Source organism: Neopelma chrysocephalum, unplaced genomic scaffold, assembly GCF_003984885.1.
Source record: "Neopelma chrysocephalum unplaced genomic scaffold, ASM398488v2 Primary Assembly neopelma1_77, whole genome shotgun sequence".
NCBI lineage: Eukaryota > Metazoa > Chordata > Aves > Passeriformes > Pipridae > Neopelma > Neopelma chrysocephalum.
Window position 1 is genome coordinate 2,488,293 of NW_020897738.1, and position 15,886 is coordinate 2,504,178.

Consider the following 15,886-nt stretch of genomic DNA (forward strand, 5'->3'; position numbering starts at 1 on the left):
GCACGGCTCGGCACGGCTCGGCTCGGCACGGCTCTGCTCAGGCAGGAAACAGGGGCAGGCGGCTCCGCATTTCCGCCGGGCGGAGGCGCGGGGCGCGGACCCCGGCCCCGGACGGGTTATGTAAAGCGGAGCGGCGCGGCCGGGGGCGGAGGCTACGCGGGGGCGGAGCGGAGGGGCCGCCCCGTCCGTCCGTCCGCCCGCCTGTCTGTCCGTCCGTCTCTCTGTCTGTCCGTATGACTGTCCGTGTGTCCGTCCGTCCGTCCGCCCGCGGGAGCGCACAGCTCCGCGCAGCTCCGCCCCTCCCCGCCGCTGCCTTTATCTTATCGCATCCGCGCCCGCGGAGACAGTGGCACAAACAGCTTGGCCCGCGCTCCCAGGGTGGATTTATTTTTCATTTATGTGTGTGTGTGTGTGTGTATATTAGTTTTTATAACTTTTAAAATTTTTTCTCTCTGTGGATTTGGGGGTGTGAGCCCTGGCACCCCCAGCCCCAGCCCCCCGGTAGTCAGGAGGGTGCCCGAGCTTGAGGTGTCCTGGGGGCTCGGGAGAGGCGTGTGCAGGAAAACAGCTCACTTTACTGTTCCTGACTGGCTTTGTCCTCCCACGGCTCCGCGGGCTGGGACCCAAGGGACCTCTGCGGTGGCAGCAGTGGGCCAGGCACCATCTCAAACCCCATTTCCCATCATCTTCCAAATTATCTTGTGCCAAAAGGCACTGCGGGGCACTGCCCACGCCCAGCCGGAGCGAGTCAGGACACAGGGCCCACAGTTGTCCCACACCGTGGGCGAGGGCTTCGGCCATGACCGAGCGGTCACAGTGTCCCTTTGGTCCCAGGAAGGGCTGGGGAGTGGTGTGGGTGGACACGGGTCAGGCTCAGCCATCCTGGTGCCATCCTGGTGCCATCTCCTCCCAGGGGAGCAGAGGCCCCATGGCAGAGCTGCAGCCACCCACTCTGCTATGGGAAATGGGAGGAAAATAAGCTTCCAATGCAACTTTTTCCAGGAAGGGGCTGGATTGTGGCCTGTACCATCACATCTGGCCCACTGATAGCTCCCACCCGTGTCACCAGTTGTTTCAAGAACTCCTCTGAGGCCTCATCCTTGCAGAATGGCAGCAGTGCCACAGACAGAGGAGTTTTTCTTGCCCCACAGACCCCCACACAGGACAGGCAGAAGTCACAGCAGCACAGCCCTGCCTGGGGCTGGTGCCCATCCAAGCCAAGGAAACCCAGGGATGTGGCAGCTGGGATTTTACAAACACCACACAATGGATTTGTGGGTGTTGGGAATGTAGAAACTGTGGGAATTTGCCCTTGGAGAGCAGGTTGAGGCACACTGAGCTGCTTGTGAACAAGCACGTGTGCCACCCCCAGTGGGTCCATCCTCAGCGATGCTTTAAAATACACCTCAGTCATTCACCCTATACATTCCCAACCCATCTCCTTCCAAGGAGGGACTGAAATGGGAACTCTGTGCTGGTGTTGTGCCACCCCTGGGCCACAGTCAGTATGGACGCAGCCCTGCTGCCCCCCTCCAGCCTCACTAACCCCCCCCCCGAATCAGATTTGAGACATAACCCCACAAAACCCTTGGGCATCGCCTGCTCCAGGGATCCAGGCGACTCTGCATCCAATCAGCCCTTCCCAAACCCCACAGCGAAGTGGCTGGGAGCAGCTGACATGATAAGATCTTACCTTAAAAGCTGCTTTTTAATTCCTCCTGCCGCTGCTTTACGCATAATTGCACCTTCTGGCTCTTTTCCTGAGGACGGAGGAGCGGCGGGCGGGTCCGGATGCCTGCCCTCCTTCCCATGGGCTGCTGTCCCAGCTCCCAGCGATCGCACATTTCTTTATCAACTTAATCTATGTCAGAAGCGCCCTCTCAGCGTCCTCAGCCCCAGTGGCCCGAGATTTCTCTGTTGTTTTGCTTCCTGTATGGATTTTCTACAGTCCCCAACTGCTAATTCAGTGCCCCGACTTCTGCTTTTTCTGTTTGTATATGTGGAGCTGCACAGATGCCCTTGCACACACACACACTGCTGCTTCCCTTCCGCTCTGCACTGCCCTCGGCTTTTAACCATTGCTGCTTTCTTCTCCTGTAAAACCCTTATTCGGCTTCCGACAGTCCTTCCCACTTCCCTCTTTAATTGCTGTGCGCTGGCCTATTCCGTTTTCAGGATGCTTGGGGTGGTTTGGAAGTGCCACATCTGCATTTCTCCAGCTGGGATGTGATGGGTTTCAGGTGACCTCTGCCATCCCACAATGAGATGAGTGTTCCCCCAACATGCCGAGAGGCGCTCTGGGGTGATTTCTGGAAATGCTTGGCTATGGGTATCTGCGCTGAGCTGGCAATGCCCCTCAAAATAGCCTGGCTTTTATGTGCCCGTTCAGAGGGCTGGGTGGGGTTGGAGGTGGTAATGGAGAGGGTGACCGAGGGGTGATGGGATGATAATGGGCTGGGTGGGGTTGGAGGTGGTAATGGAGAGGAGAGGGTGATTGAGGGGTGCTGGGGTGATTACGGGCTGAGTGATGATGGGGATGAGGATGGGGGTCCCAATGGGGGAGGTGATGGGCTGGATGGTGGGGGGGTGATGGAGGGGGCGATGGGGATGCCCCGAGGCTGGTTGCCCCCTCATCCCCGCCGAGCCCCGCAGCGCTCCCGCCGCCGTGGCCGGGCTCCCGCCGCCCTCTCCCGGCCCTTCTCCGCGCTGCAGCCGCCACCTCCGGCCCTTCCCCGCCCGCCTCCTCCTGCCCCGGGGGCAGCGAACCCCGATCCCGGCCTGCCAGGCTGGAGACTGCGTGGGACGTGGGACGTAGGATCCCGCGTGGGAGCGGGTAGGGAGGGGTGCCCGCACCCCGAAACGCGCCGGGGAGTGTCGCGCCAGCCCCACGCCCGGTTTCTGTGACAGTCGCGACTTGTTCGCCTTGAACCCCAGAGCACGGCTCGGGGCCCATCTGGGGGCCCCGGGGACCATTCGCTGCCGGTCACGATGGAGACCCGCACCCCTCCTCCCCCGTGTGCCAGGGGGACACACAGCACCGGGCATCCAGCAGCCCCTTGGGACTCCCTGGCACCCCAAGATTTCAAGCTCTGGGGTGACTCAGAGCTCCCGCTCACCTCGCTGAGCCGTCCAGCACCCGCCGCTGTGTAACCACACCAAGTCACCGGTCATGGGAGCAGCAGGAAGCGGAGGCCAAGGGCACCCCATGGCCAAAAATGCTCTTGGCACCCCCGGCCTCCTTTCAGACCCCTTTCTTCTCCCTTTTCCCCGCTGTCGGGCAAGCTCTGCATGGGAATTTATTTTCCCATCTTTCTCATCAAGCCTTGGAAGGGGACACTGAGGTGCAGGCTCTGGGCTCCTTCCTGGGACAACAGGGAAAATACAGAGCTGCTCAGAAGGGGAAGTGCTGGAGCTTGTGCAGCAACACGCGACTGTCCCAAGGGAGACTCAACGGGAAGCAAGAACCCACAGGGGAATTTTGTTGATGCTTTTTGAGGAATTAGGGCGATTGTCCAAAGCAGCTTCCACGGAGCTCCTTGGGAAGCAGCTGTGGAGGAGGAACAACCATTGGAACAACCTCTGCTGAAGTGGCTGGTGGGGCTGCAAGAAGTAAATGTGATTTTGGAGTCCCAGGAAAGAAAAGTAGAGCTGGGAGCACAGTTGCCTTTTTCCAATTACCCCAGCTGCTCTAATAGAGATATTGCTTCTCCCCACGGTCCTTCCCCTTCTAATCTTGCTACATGAAAAGGCATCTCTCAGCAAGGCAGGGAGATAAGTGGTGCAGAGACCTGAGACTTCCCACCAGCGACCTTGAACAGAGCTGCTCAGCTCAGGAGGGAAGATAAAGCCCTGATGGTTTTAGTGCTGGTTTAAATCCCTTTTTATAGCCTGAAAATGAAAGTCTGCAGGTGATAGGGAAAGCCCTCGGTGAACTGAAAACCTCTGACACAAGCAGAAGATTGCAAAGCCTTGAGCAGCTGTGTAGGGAGGTGGGGGCATCTAAGGGGAGAGTGGTGAGGACCACAACCCGTGGCAGAGGTCACCGACAGCAGGATTTCTGGGATGGGGACCTGTAAAATGGTCGCCAACAGCGGGATTGCTAAAATATACACATGGCCATAGAGCAGAGCAGGGGGATGAAGAAACTGGAGGAAAGGGACAGTGATAAGGAGAGCAAATCCTTGACTCTGGTGTTTACTGGGACATGGTGAGGACAGCAGCACTGCCAAGGTGGTTCTTGGGCTGGTGACACTTTCAGCCTGGAAGGCCAACCAAGAGCAGAAGTCAGACTGGAGGTTTCTCCCAGCCAGAAGGTTTATGGTCGTCCTGGGACGTGGGTACCAGCAATGGGAGATCCAGCCCTGGCCCCAGCGCTCGGCACAGCCGGACCCACTCACCCTTGGCCCAGATGGGGCAAGCACTGGCCACCCGTCCGAGGGTCCATCAGCGGCTCCAGTGCCATGTGGTGCCCGTGGGCAGGAAGGAGCGAGGGGGCCGTGGGCTCTACCCACACCGTGGCACAACACCCGGCAGCTCCAGTGCCCAGCTAATGGCTCATCACTCCCTGCTCCTTGTGTCAGCTGTCACCTGCCCCCCCCCCCGATGCCATCCAGGCCACTCAGCTCCTTCTGTTCCTCTACACTAAAGCACCCTCACTCAGCTTTGGCCCAGCTTCTCCCAAAGACACGCCTGGAAGCTCAGGAGAGTTGACAGGAATTGCAGCCTGGTCCCCTGCAGATTCTCCCACCCAGGACCCTGCCCTGCTGCCTTCACCTCCAGCCCTCTTTGTGGGTTTGTGCTGTCCACCTCATCCACTGACCTCTGCCCATTCCCTGCCAGACGCTCCCAGGATCCCAATTCTTTGTTCCCAGAATCTGATCAAAAATTCAATGTGCAGCCACTTTCAGCACTAAACACCTGGGCTTCCCACCCATGAGTACACCCACATGTACACCCTGCGTATGTCCATGTATATATCCACTCATACATCCACGCGTACATCCATCTATACATCCCTGGATGTGCATCTCTCCCGCACACCTCGATACGTGCCCCCACCTCTTCCCGCATTCCTCTCTCTCTCCCCGGTGCTAAGTCCCGGTGTGAGGAACTGTTACCGGCCGAGGGCTTTGGGTCGAGCCAGGAGCTCTGAGCCCCGGGGGTGAGCTCCGGAGCGGTTTTCCAGCTCCTCCTCCCGCCCGCGGGCCGCGCGGGGCCGTGGCGATGGGCGGTGGCGGAGGCGGGCGGGAGCAGCGCTCCGCCCGGGGGCCGGGCCGGCGTGAGCCGAGGACAAAGGTGACCGGGCGGGAGAGGGAGAGGGGCCCGCAAAGCCCCTTTACACCGTCCGACCTCGGATCCAGCGCTCCCACGGCCTCCACGGCCGCCCGCGCGTCGCTGGTGCTGGTGACCGCCGGAGAGCCGAGGTAGAGGCTGAGTCCAGGTGGGTGGAAAGCCTAGCACGGCGATCAGGGGACAAGGGGAGCCGTGGCCTCGCCTGGGTGACAGGGTTCATGGTCACGGCTCTCTGGAGCCGCAGCCGGATCCGCGGCGCCATCCAAAACCCTCCCTGGGCGCCGTGGGGAGGAGCGGAACCACACGGCAAACACGGCGCCGGCGGGAAGATCACCTGTGCCAGGTGACGTGGGGCACCGGGACAAGCCCTGCCTGGGGCTCCTTCGCGGGAAAACACTCTATTGGGGAGAGAAACCTCCCCAGCGAGCCCCAAGGAGCCACAACCCACCCAGCACTCGCTGGACACAGCACCTTGGCTGAGGGCGGTGTTATCCCAAGTATCCCAGGGTTGTTTATTCACCACCTCCATTTCCTGCGCGTCGGGTCTGGCGCCACCGGGAACAAAAAGCCGATGGTTTATTCTCATGCAATTAAGGCGCAGCCGCCCGGGTGCGGCGGGCGCTGAGCACCCTCTGTCCCCGCAGGGCGCGGAGCCATGAAGCTGAACGAGCGGAGCCTGGCCTTCTATGCCACCTGCGACTCCCCTGCCGACAACTCCGGCTTCCTCTACAAGCGCGGCGAGCGGCACACGGCATATCACCGCCGCTGGTTCGTGCTCAAGGGCAACATGCTCTTCTACTTTGAGGAGCGGGAGAGCCGGGAGCCGGTGGGCGTCATCGTGCTGGAGGGCTGCAACGTGGAGCTCTGTGAGTCAGCCGAGGATTTCGCCTTCGCCATCCGCTTTAGCGGCACCAAATCCCGCACCTATGTGCTGGCGGCCGAGAGCCAGGCGGCCATGGAGTCGTGGGTGAAGTCGCTGTCCCGAGCCAGCTTCGACTACATGCGGCTGGTGGTGCGGGAGCTGGAGAAGCAGCTGGAGGAGATACGCTGGGGGCTGGCTGGTGGATGTGGGAGTTCCCGGGAGTCTCCCAGCTCCTGGAAGCCAAAGCAGTCCCCGGAGCGGCTGCCAGCTCTGCCCGCCATCCTGCCGAAGGAGAATGGCTGCGCCATGTGGAACAATGCCTTGGGAGTGGGCCAGCCACTGGACACCTCTGGCTGCGGTGGGAATGATGACGAGGGGACCCCGCTGCCCCCGCCGCTGCCACCACGCAGGCGGGTGTTGAACGGTGAGGCCACGGTGGAAAGCCCATCCACCTTCTGCCAGCTCCACGAGCGGTACAGCCGGGAGGTGGCCCGGCTGCGGCAGGACTGGCTGGAGAAGCAGCGTGGGCCCCGGCCCTGAGTGGCGGCCAAGCCCTGGGAACCCACCAGGACCTGTGGCAGGGTGGAGGTGGTCATCCTTGGTGCTGCCCCTCCTCACCCTGGGATGTGCAGCCCTGTCTGTGGTGGTGATGGACACCTTGATGGTGCCAGTGAGCGCCCAGCGCCAAGTGCTGCTCCATGATGGTGAAATGGGCATCTCGTGCCAGGCAGGGATGCACCCTCCAGTCACACCCAGATGTGGCTGTGGGGTGGCCCACTCAGCACAAGCAACCTATGAACCACTCACTGATGCCTCCTGGGAATTGACCACTGCTCTGGATCTGGTGGGGCCTCTTGATGCTCTTGCAGTGCAATCATGCATAGACAATACTTTGAGAGGAGAATTTTGATGGGATCTTGCCTGCCTGAGTGCCTGTGTGGGTGTTTCACAGCTGGAGAGCCTGTTACCAACTTCCCCTCCCTGCCCAGCACAAGCCTGAGGTCGGCTGAGCTCCGCCAGATCCCTCTGCTCCAGCAGGATGTGGTTTGAAATGAAAATATCAGTGAGTGCAGCCCTTCCTTAGCAGCAGCAGAAGCACCGCACGCTCCGGCTGCCAGGGGGGCTGGTGACACCCGGCCCCGGGCATTACAGGGCCACTGCTGCTTGCAACCCCTCCACTGAATTCGGGGGGGTCAGACCCCAGGGGAACGCAGCAGCTGCGGACACTGCCTTGCTTGTGGATATTTTGGGACAGCACAACATCCCTGTGCCAGTTCACTAAGGGGAAGCATCGCTCACAGTGGCAAATGGGAATGTGTGTGTCAGCAGCGGAGCGTGAGGGATGATTCATGTGCCAAAGCTGGTGTCTCATGCCAGTGTTTCTCTCTTATTTCCCCAAGAGACACTCAGGCTGCTGGCCTGGAGATGGGGTGACCTGCCCTGGGTAACGGGGGAGCAGTCAGGATGTCCCAGCTTTGGGCTGGCTGGCTCTGGCTCCCTTTGCCCCCTTGGGACAGACACAAGATTTTGTGACAATAAAAGTTGTTTCAGAAATTCCCTCCTGGCCCTGGTTCTTGTTTGTGCCTTTAAGCCCCTGGGGAGGAGGGTCCAGGTGGGAATTAATCCTCTGTTTTAGTCTCCATCTTGTCGCCACCACGTCAGCGGGGCTGGTCAGGGACTGTATCACCGGAGGGGGAGATGGCCAGTGCCAGGGTCTTGCAGTGCCCTAGAGCCTCACATCTTCCTGCAGACATGGGACGGGATGGTGCCACCCTGGGAACATCAGGACACCCAGTGCCGGGGTGGTCCCATGGCAGGGATGGGTCTTAACCAGGGACAAAATATCTGTCCCCTTGCCAGGGCTGGTGTTGGTGCTACACAGCGACCGAGGACTCTGCCCTTATAAAAGGGCCCAACATGTCCCCACGTCTCTGCCCACGACACCCCACTGCGTGAATGCCTCCAGCTTCTTGCTAACACAGGGTCTTGCGGAGGTCGGGGGATCACCTCTTGGGGAAACAGGCTTGAAACCAGCCAGGGTTTCTGCTTGCCAAGAGCTCTGCTGAGCATGGAGCCCTGCTCCTGGCTGGGCACGGCACCCAGCTACATGTTTTGGCATTTGGAGCCAGTGCCAAGGGCAGCCGGGGTGCAGCTGCACCCGCAGCCCCCAGATGGTTGATGTGGCCCTGTCCTTCCCAGCAGAGGAAGATTCCAGTTTCTATGGCAGCTGGCCCAGCTTCTCCACACGTTCAGATATTCATTAAAAATAAGTCCTTCCCAACATGTTATCCGACAAACAAGCTTAAACAGATAGGCAACATATGGATTTCTTAATTCATCAGACAAACAGCCCTGCCTCGTGTTGGAGCTGCCAACTTGCCTGGTGATGGTCGGCTCCAAAGAAGAGCCATGCTGGGGTGTGGTGCCACTGGCAATGCCAGGTTGGATGGGGCTTTGGGCAACCTGGTCTAGTGGAAAGTGTCCCTGTCCATGGCAGGGGGTTGGAATGAGATGGGCATTAAGGTCCCTTCCAACCCAAAGCATTCCATGATACGATTTTATGATAAACCAAGCCGAAACTCACGCTGGACGATACTGAGCTACCCCATGGAGCAGGAACAAACCTTCAGCAGGGATGGGCACAGGAATTTCATGGGAGAGGATCACACCCTGAGGTGGACTAGCCCCATCTGTCACCCTATTTTTTACCCCCCAGTCACTGGGATATGTTTATGGCCACAACCCCAAAGCAAAGCTGTGACTTCCAAGGGTGGCAACACCAGGCACTGGGTGAAACTGAGCAGAGATCACATCCCACCAACTCCGGACAAAACACAACCCAAGGCCAGAGTCGTATCCAACTTCTGTATTTAGTGGCTCTTTACAGAACTTGTTCCTTCCAAAATTGTTTAAACAAAGTTCATCGATCTCATAGAAACTTTTGAAGTACAGAACATGAGCCTAACAAAAACGTGACCGGTATGTCCCGCTGGCTTTCATACGACAGGATTGCCATGTTCAGGACTATCCTAAGTGCTTCCTCAAGTCCCATTCCACTAAAGCTCCCGCTAGCACATGACGGAGAAGGCAGTCAATGGTTGCACCTCGACCTTCCTCAGTGTGGTGGCAGGGAAAAGAGCGGCCGTGGGCACGCTGGGGCAGGGCAGGTGGGCAAGGAGAGCTGTGCCCTCGCTGAGGCACCTTCAGCATTGCTCATCCACCACCACCTGAATATAAAAATACCTTCTATTCTGATAAAAATGTTTACAGTGGAAAATCAGTCAATGCATAGCCTGGGAGCCTGGCAGGGAGCCCTCCTGGTGGCGCAGGCCTTGGTGGGCGATGGCAGGGACAGGGCAGGGCAGCCCAGCATGGGCCACCCTGAATCGTTTAAAGGCATTTTGTCAGCACAGGCTGGCTGGAGGTGGTGGGGTCAGGGTGGGGGACAGGGAGCATGCCAGGATGGTGCCACCACTGAGCTGATCCTGCACAGGATCAACCCTGGAAAGCCAAAGCTCGATAGTGCTTTGCCCAGTTCAGGGCTGAGCTTGCCCAATTCAGGCAGGTGAGACATCCCAGGGCTCATCCTGGCTCCACCAACAGCCACTGCCTGGGACACAGCTGTGGGAAGGGGATGCTCCTCCTACCCGGGTGCTCTCCCTAAAAAAAGTGCTTCAGCCACAAGAGCTGGCTGTGATGCTGGAGCAGCCCTGAGCAGAGCAGGGCTCATGAATTTTGGGTGCTCACCCCAAGCACTGCTGCCCCAGGGAGGCTCCATCTCTTTTCCTTTCCCAAATGGACTATGGCAGAGCACAGGGAACAGGGATGGGATGGATGTCCATCCCCAGCAAGCTGGTGCCATCCCCGAGCATCACATCCAGGTACCTCTTCCCACCTCGCTCCCAAAATCCCAAGCACAGTTTGCTTTCTTTGCTGTTGCCATATTTTCTCTCTTCCCTTGGGAGCTGGCGTCAGCCGCATTGCGCCGCAGGGGAGCTGCCACCGGTCGCCGGCTGGAGGAAGCGCGAGGGACGGCGTTGGGACCATGCTACATCTTGTTCCAGGAGGCTATTGCAGACATCTCTACAACATATACAACCGCACGGGACATTCTGTGTTACAAAGGCTTCCAAAAACATAAACCACCAGAACTAAATACATACTCGATGGCGTCGGGGGGTCGCTTTAGAGTCTTCAGGGACTAGGACGCAGTCTCTGGCTGGGGCAGAAGCGATGCAGTGTCTTACAGACAGGGGTGGAAACTGCAAAAGTTTCTTAAATTTGGTCAGTCTCATAGTGCTTCTTGATGGCTTTGCTCAAAAAGTCTTTTCTGTGGGTTGGTTTTCGTTTGGGGTTTTTTTATTTGTTTTTAATCTCATCCAGTGGCAAACTACAAGACTTCAGTGTACATTTAATGACACGACTGCTACATCATCTTGATTTTATAGCTATCTTTAATATCAAAGCAGCTTAAGCTGTTAATAAATTCCAAAGTATCCTTTTATTAAAATATCTAAAAGAGGTCTATAAATATTTTTTGTTTTGTTTTTCTTTTCTAAAATTGTTCCCAGTTTTTTCACATTTAAAACAAAGCCAGGGGGTGGCTTCATAGCGGGGTGGGGGGGGAGGGTCCCCCCTTTCTCCACGGGCGCTCCCCTCCGTGGCGCCAGCGTCGCCTCTCGGTGCACACTGCAATTTATCAAAATATATATATATATATGTGGCTGTGTATATATATATTTAGGGCGGCGAGGGGGGCTCAGAACTCCCACTCGAGGGCCTCCTCGCGGTTGGCAGCCCGCTCCAGGCGGTGGATGATGTTGTTGAGGTTGGCCATCTTCTCGTGGCGCCGCTGGACGCTGGTGCTGAGCCGGGGGCCGGGAGCTGGCGGGAGCGCCGGTGAGACCGGCCCGGCGGAGGATGGTCCCGGTGAGGCTGAGCCAGTGAGGCCAGGTGAGGAAGCCGCCGAGGGTGATGTTGGGGAGACCTCCAAGCTGCAACGGGATGACCCTGCGGAGGACTGGGAGCTGTCGGGGTGTGGCGGTGGTGGCGCTGGGGGTCCCCCGGCGGTGGCACCGGCACGGCCTCCCCGCCGCGGGAGGCTGCCGGTGCTGGGGGCGGCAACGTAGGGGGCTGCCCCCCGCTCCTCCTGGGGAGGTCCGGTCCCCTCGTCCGCCCCGGCCGGGCTGTGTGAGTCCCGCTGGCGGCTCCAGCCGCCCGTGTCCCCCTGCTCCTCCTTCACCTTCACAGGCACAGCAGCACAGGGGTGCTCGCACCCCGCGAACACGGGTTTACGATCCTCGGCGTCCGAGTCGGGGCTGTGGGGGGCCTGGCGCCCGGGGATGGCCGTCCCACCACTCTGCTCTGGGTCCGTGTCGTTGTCCTGAGCGCCCTCCACCAGCATCTCCCGGCGCATCCGTGACCTGCCGGGACACAACAGCGGAGGGTCAGCGACCTCCACCCCTCACCCCGTGTCACAGACACTGCATGTCTTGAAAGAGCATCTCCAGCCAGAAAAATGGGATGTGTACACCTACAATACTGCCTAAGGATGAAGCCTGTGCTGCTGGGCTGCTGTAGGGATGAATCCTGTGCTCCAGGAGCCTCCAGAAGGCTTTCCCCCACCCATTGTGGAACTCCTGCTCCAGTGAGCAGGGGGATTTGAGCACGGAAACTGCTTTAAGATGCTCAACATGACTCAAGGTGGTCAACACTCTTGAACACCCACCAGCCAGGGCACAGGCAGCATTTTGGCTACAATCCCACACCTGGGGACCTCCAGTGACCATGTGTGGGTCTGCACCTCCCATTTAGGGAAGAGGGGCTGGGAAGGCTGGAAGAAGAGCAGTGACACCACCTTGGTGGCACAGCACCATCAGATGACTGAAGCCCAGGAGTGCCCGTACCTGTAGTTGTGGAACCAGTTGATGACAGTGTTGGTCTTGAGGTTGAGCTGGAAGGAGAGCAGCTCGATGGTCTGCTGGGAGGGGTAGGGCTCCAGCTGGTAGGCTTTCTTCAGGGCTTCCTTCTCCTCTGGGGCCAGCACCACCCGTGGCTTCTTGATCTGGAGGAGGCTGATGTCCTGTGGCGGCACGCTGGGGCTGGCGCACTCGGAGCGGGCGCTGGGGGACTCGCTGTCCGAGCCGGCGCTCATCAGCCCGTACCGGCGCTTCAGGTAGGCTGCAGGAGAGGACACCCAGCTGCGCACCGCTCGCCCCCCGGCCCGGGACCCCCCGCCCAGACAGCACCCTGACCCCAGTGAGGCCGTGTCACCCCAACCCTCACCTTTCTTCTCCAGCTTCTTCATGTCACGCAGCTTCTCCACATTGTGGGGGTCATTGAGCCAGAGCTGCATCCGGACGAAGGGCTCCCTCCCCTTCAGGCTCAGCTTGTGCCACGGCTTGGGCCTGGAGAGGAGATCGGACACCGAGCCCTGCGTCAGGCCCAGGATGCTCTCCCCAAACAGCCGCTGGCCTGGCGGAGGAGAAGCAGAGGTGGTTAGAGGGGGTAGAGCAGTGGGATGAGCTCTATAGTCCCCCTGTGGAGTGGGCACACCCCATTTCCCAGCCAGCATCCTCCTGGAATCGCCTTGAGCGAACCATGGGGGCTTGCATCTATGGGAATTGGAGTGCTGGATCCATGCAGCCTCACCAGCAGCTCCCGAAAACCCGGGCGGAGAGAGGGTCCGCACCTAAATTGTTGTCCGTCAAGACCTCCTTGACCTTCTTGGTGATGGAGTAGGTGTCCAGCTCCGGGGACATGGCGACGATCTCCTGGATGCCCACGGGTCCCTGGCTGTTGGGATACGTCTTCCCACCCAGCGTGGGCGTCGACCGGCTCTCGGGCTGCTGGTTTTCCTTGCTGCTCTCCAGGGCCAGGGTGAGGGGCTCCTGGCAGCCCTTGTCGTGCTCGGCGGGGCTGGGGGGCGGCGAGGGCGATGGCTGGGGCTCCGCTGGGCTGGCTGTGTGACACCGGGGACAGGGGTCAGGGGACGGCGGGAGGGACAGCACAAGAAGGTTATTTTGAGGGACGCCTGTGGCTCTGCCCTCCAGTGGCTATGGGAAAGCAGGAGATGCCAGTGGGCTAATTAAAGACAGAAAATGACACTAACATAAAAAAATTCATTACTGTTTTATGCCAGGCATGAAGCCAAAGACTTTTTATGTGGCTTTCCTCTTTTTTGTTTTAAATTAAGGAGGTTGGGGATGAAAGGGACTTCCCAGGATGAGGGTGTGGGTGCTGGAGGTGGCAGGGACAGCTCTTCTAGAAGCTGAGGTGGGAGCAGGACAAATATCCTGGATGCAGAGGATGGACACAGAAGGGTTAGGGACACTGATGGCACATGGGAACCACTGAGATAGGGGGACAGCAGTGTCACTTACCCTGGGATGGTGTGGGCTGCTGGCTGATGCCCTGGCCCAGCTGGTCGGTCAGCCAGAGCTGCATGCGGATGAAGGGCTCCCGACCCTTCTGTGTCAGCTTGCTCCATGGCTTGGGCCGCGACAGCATGTCACTCACGCTGCCCTGGGACAGTCCCAGCACCTAGGGCACCAGGCACATGTCACTCGCCGAAGGTGGGATGACTCCCCCCAGCACTGGGATGCTGCCTGTCCTCCCTCCCCATGTAAAGGGAGGGGAATTAGGCTGTCACCCTCTGCCACCTGTTGCCCCATGGCACATCTGGACCCCTTGCCCCTAGCCACGGATGTTGATAGTGGGATACCCAGTGGGATGGGAGGGTGGTCCAAGCAGGTCTCTGCACAGGGACTGGGCATTCCTGGTGGGAAGTGCCACCAACCAGTTAGTGGTGACCACTGGGAGACCGTATGGGGTTGGGTCAGATCCTGAGGACTCAGCATCCTCCCAGGGGAAAGCCACTGGGGAGAAGGGGGATCCTGGAAGGAGCTGGTGAAGGCCACCAACTAGCCCTGGGCTCTGGCTTGTGGAGGGGACACTGGACCCCCCCCCCCTCCAGGCTGGTACCTTCTCCCCGAAGATCCTCTGGCAGATGCCATTCTTGGCCAATTTCTCCTTGACCTGCCGGGTCAGCTCCAGCGTGTCCACCTCCCTGTACATGTACATCTCATACTGCTCCGGCGTCAGCGGTGGCACGGTGGGCTTCAGGGTCCGTGGCACGTACGTGGGATAGTAGGAGAGACGCCCACCGGCCGCTGGCTCCGCACCGGCTCCCTCTGCCTTCATCTCCGACAGCCGGTGGGGCTCCTCATCCGCCGGCGGCAGCTCATCCTCGTTGGTGCCACCCTCGCCGGGCTCACCCCGCGGCCAGCCCCGGCCATTGGCCATGCTGGAGTAGCTCGAGGAGGAGGAGGAGAGCGAAGGTGAGACAGAGGTGTAGGGCCGGCTGAGCAGGCTCCGCTCCGACGCCCAGTGCTGGTCGAAGTAGGAGCCGGCGTCACCAATCTCCGACTTCACCTTCCGGATGATGCTCTGGACAAAGGCGGCGGGAGAGAGGACGGCCAGGGGCGTCTGCGGGGGGCCGGGGCTGGCCCCGCTCCCCTCCTCCTGCTTCACGTAGGCGGGGGTGACGTTCTGGCTGACGGTGGCCAGCGTGGAGCGCTCGGCGGGTGCCGGGTCCGCGGGGCGCCCGCTGCCCCCCGACTCCATGTCCAGCAGCGCCTGCTGCTGTGCCTGCATCTCCCGCCGCGCCTGCTCCAGGATGCTCTTGATGGCGTCCTCCGAGCTGCTGCCGCCCGCCCCGTTGGCCACTGCCTGCGATGCTGATGGTGCCTTGGGTTCCCCTGTGGAGAAAAGGGGTGAGGGGAGCCCCGAGGACACACTGTTCATACTATGTGGCCGTAATTCAAAACGCAGGAGGAAAAGGGATTTATCCCAGTCTGGTTTGGATGTGGGCGCAGAGTAGGACCAGCAGCGCCCACTAAGCTTCAACACTCCGACTCAAAGACAGCTTCTTTTTTGATGATTGCAAAATAAATCCCATTACCAACGACACGATAGACAAACATGTTTGTTTTCCCTGTCTGTTTTTCCACTGTTCCCGTCTAATTCAATTCTCCAGGATTCTGCTTTCTCAGCAGACTACCTGTTTTAATGTATTTCATTTCTTGTAATTTACTGTGAGCACAGCTGCTTTAATGATTCCTTGTGCCAGATGGATTGTGCATCCTCATTTAATCATCTGTTTTGGGGCAGGGGGGAGAAAAAGTGCATCCAAAGTTTCCGAAAGCCCAGATATGAACAGTGCTGCATGGCGATTTTTCCATCCTTGACAGCATTTATTTCTTTCCACCATGCCCAAAAAATTCTCTGTGGATATCAGTGTGTGAATGCCCCCAGAAAAGGCCATTTTTGGGGTGGGACCCACAGCCACACATCACCCAGGGGCTCAGCCACCCCTCGGGGCCACCCTATGCCAGCACTTACCTCCCTTTTGCGACTCGATCTCCTTCTTTGCCTGCTCCAGGATGCTTTTGATGGCGTCGTCGGAGCCGGTCTCTGGTGTCCTGATCCGCGGCGTGATGCTACCTGATCAAAGAGGCAGGATAACAGCTTTGTCACCGGCGCTGGTTTTACAAGCTCCACTTGTATGTCAGGAAGTATTTACTGCTCCTCATGTTCAGTTATTTTTAGGGATGCTGGTTTGAAGACAAATGTCACTCCCGATTAGTCGCTACCGGAGCCCCGGGAGCTGTGGCTGCCAGCTCCTGCCTCTGGCATGGCACCTTCCACCACCTTGCTCATCCCATCCAAGGG

General features: G+C 59.1%; 2 protein-coding genes across 8 annotated transcripts in view; one reads left to right on the plus strand and one right to left on the minus strand.

The window, feature by feature from the left end:
• Nucleotides 1-5,281: 5,281 nt before the first annotated feature.
• PHETA1 (PH domain containing endocytic trafficking adaptor 1) lies at nt 5,282-7,712 on the plus strand. The gene is made up of 2 exons (XM_027689501.1): nt 5,282-5,440; nt 5,937-7,712. The coding sequence occupies exon 2, from the start codon at nt 5,948-5,950 to the stop codon at nt 6,692-6,694; it is 747 nt and encodes a 248-aa protein (XP_027545302.1). The 5' UTR covers nt 5,282-5,440; nt 5,937-5,947; the 3' UTR covers nt 6,695-7,712.
• A 1,293-nt stretch (nt 7,713-9,005) lies between these two features.
• The window catches only part of CUX2 (cut like homeobox 2), a 66,091-nt gene continuing 59,210 nt past the window's right edge, over nt 9,006-15,886 (minus strand). For all 7 annotated transcript variants that reach the window (XM_027689515.1, XM_027689517.1, XM_027689516.1 and 4 more), the window contains 7 exons: nt 15,557-15,658; nt 14,138-14,913; nt 13,537-13,696; nt 12,846-13,115; nt 12,440-12,628; nt 12,061-12,334; nt 9,006-11,577 (listed from right to left, as the gene is read on the minus strand). In XM_027689515.1, coding sequence (XP_027545316.1) covers nt 10,914-11,577; nt 12,061-12,334; nt 12,440-12,628; nt 12,846-13,115; nt 13,537-13,696; nt 14,138-14,913; nt 15,557-15,658 — 2,435 coding nt within the window. In that variant the 3' untranslated portion in view covers nt 9,006-10,913. The remainder of the gene's footprint in view (nt 11,578-12,060; nt 12,335-12,439; nt 12,629-12,845; nt 13,116-13,536; nt 13,697-14,137; nt 14,914-15,556; nt 15,659-15,886) is intronic.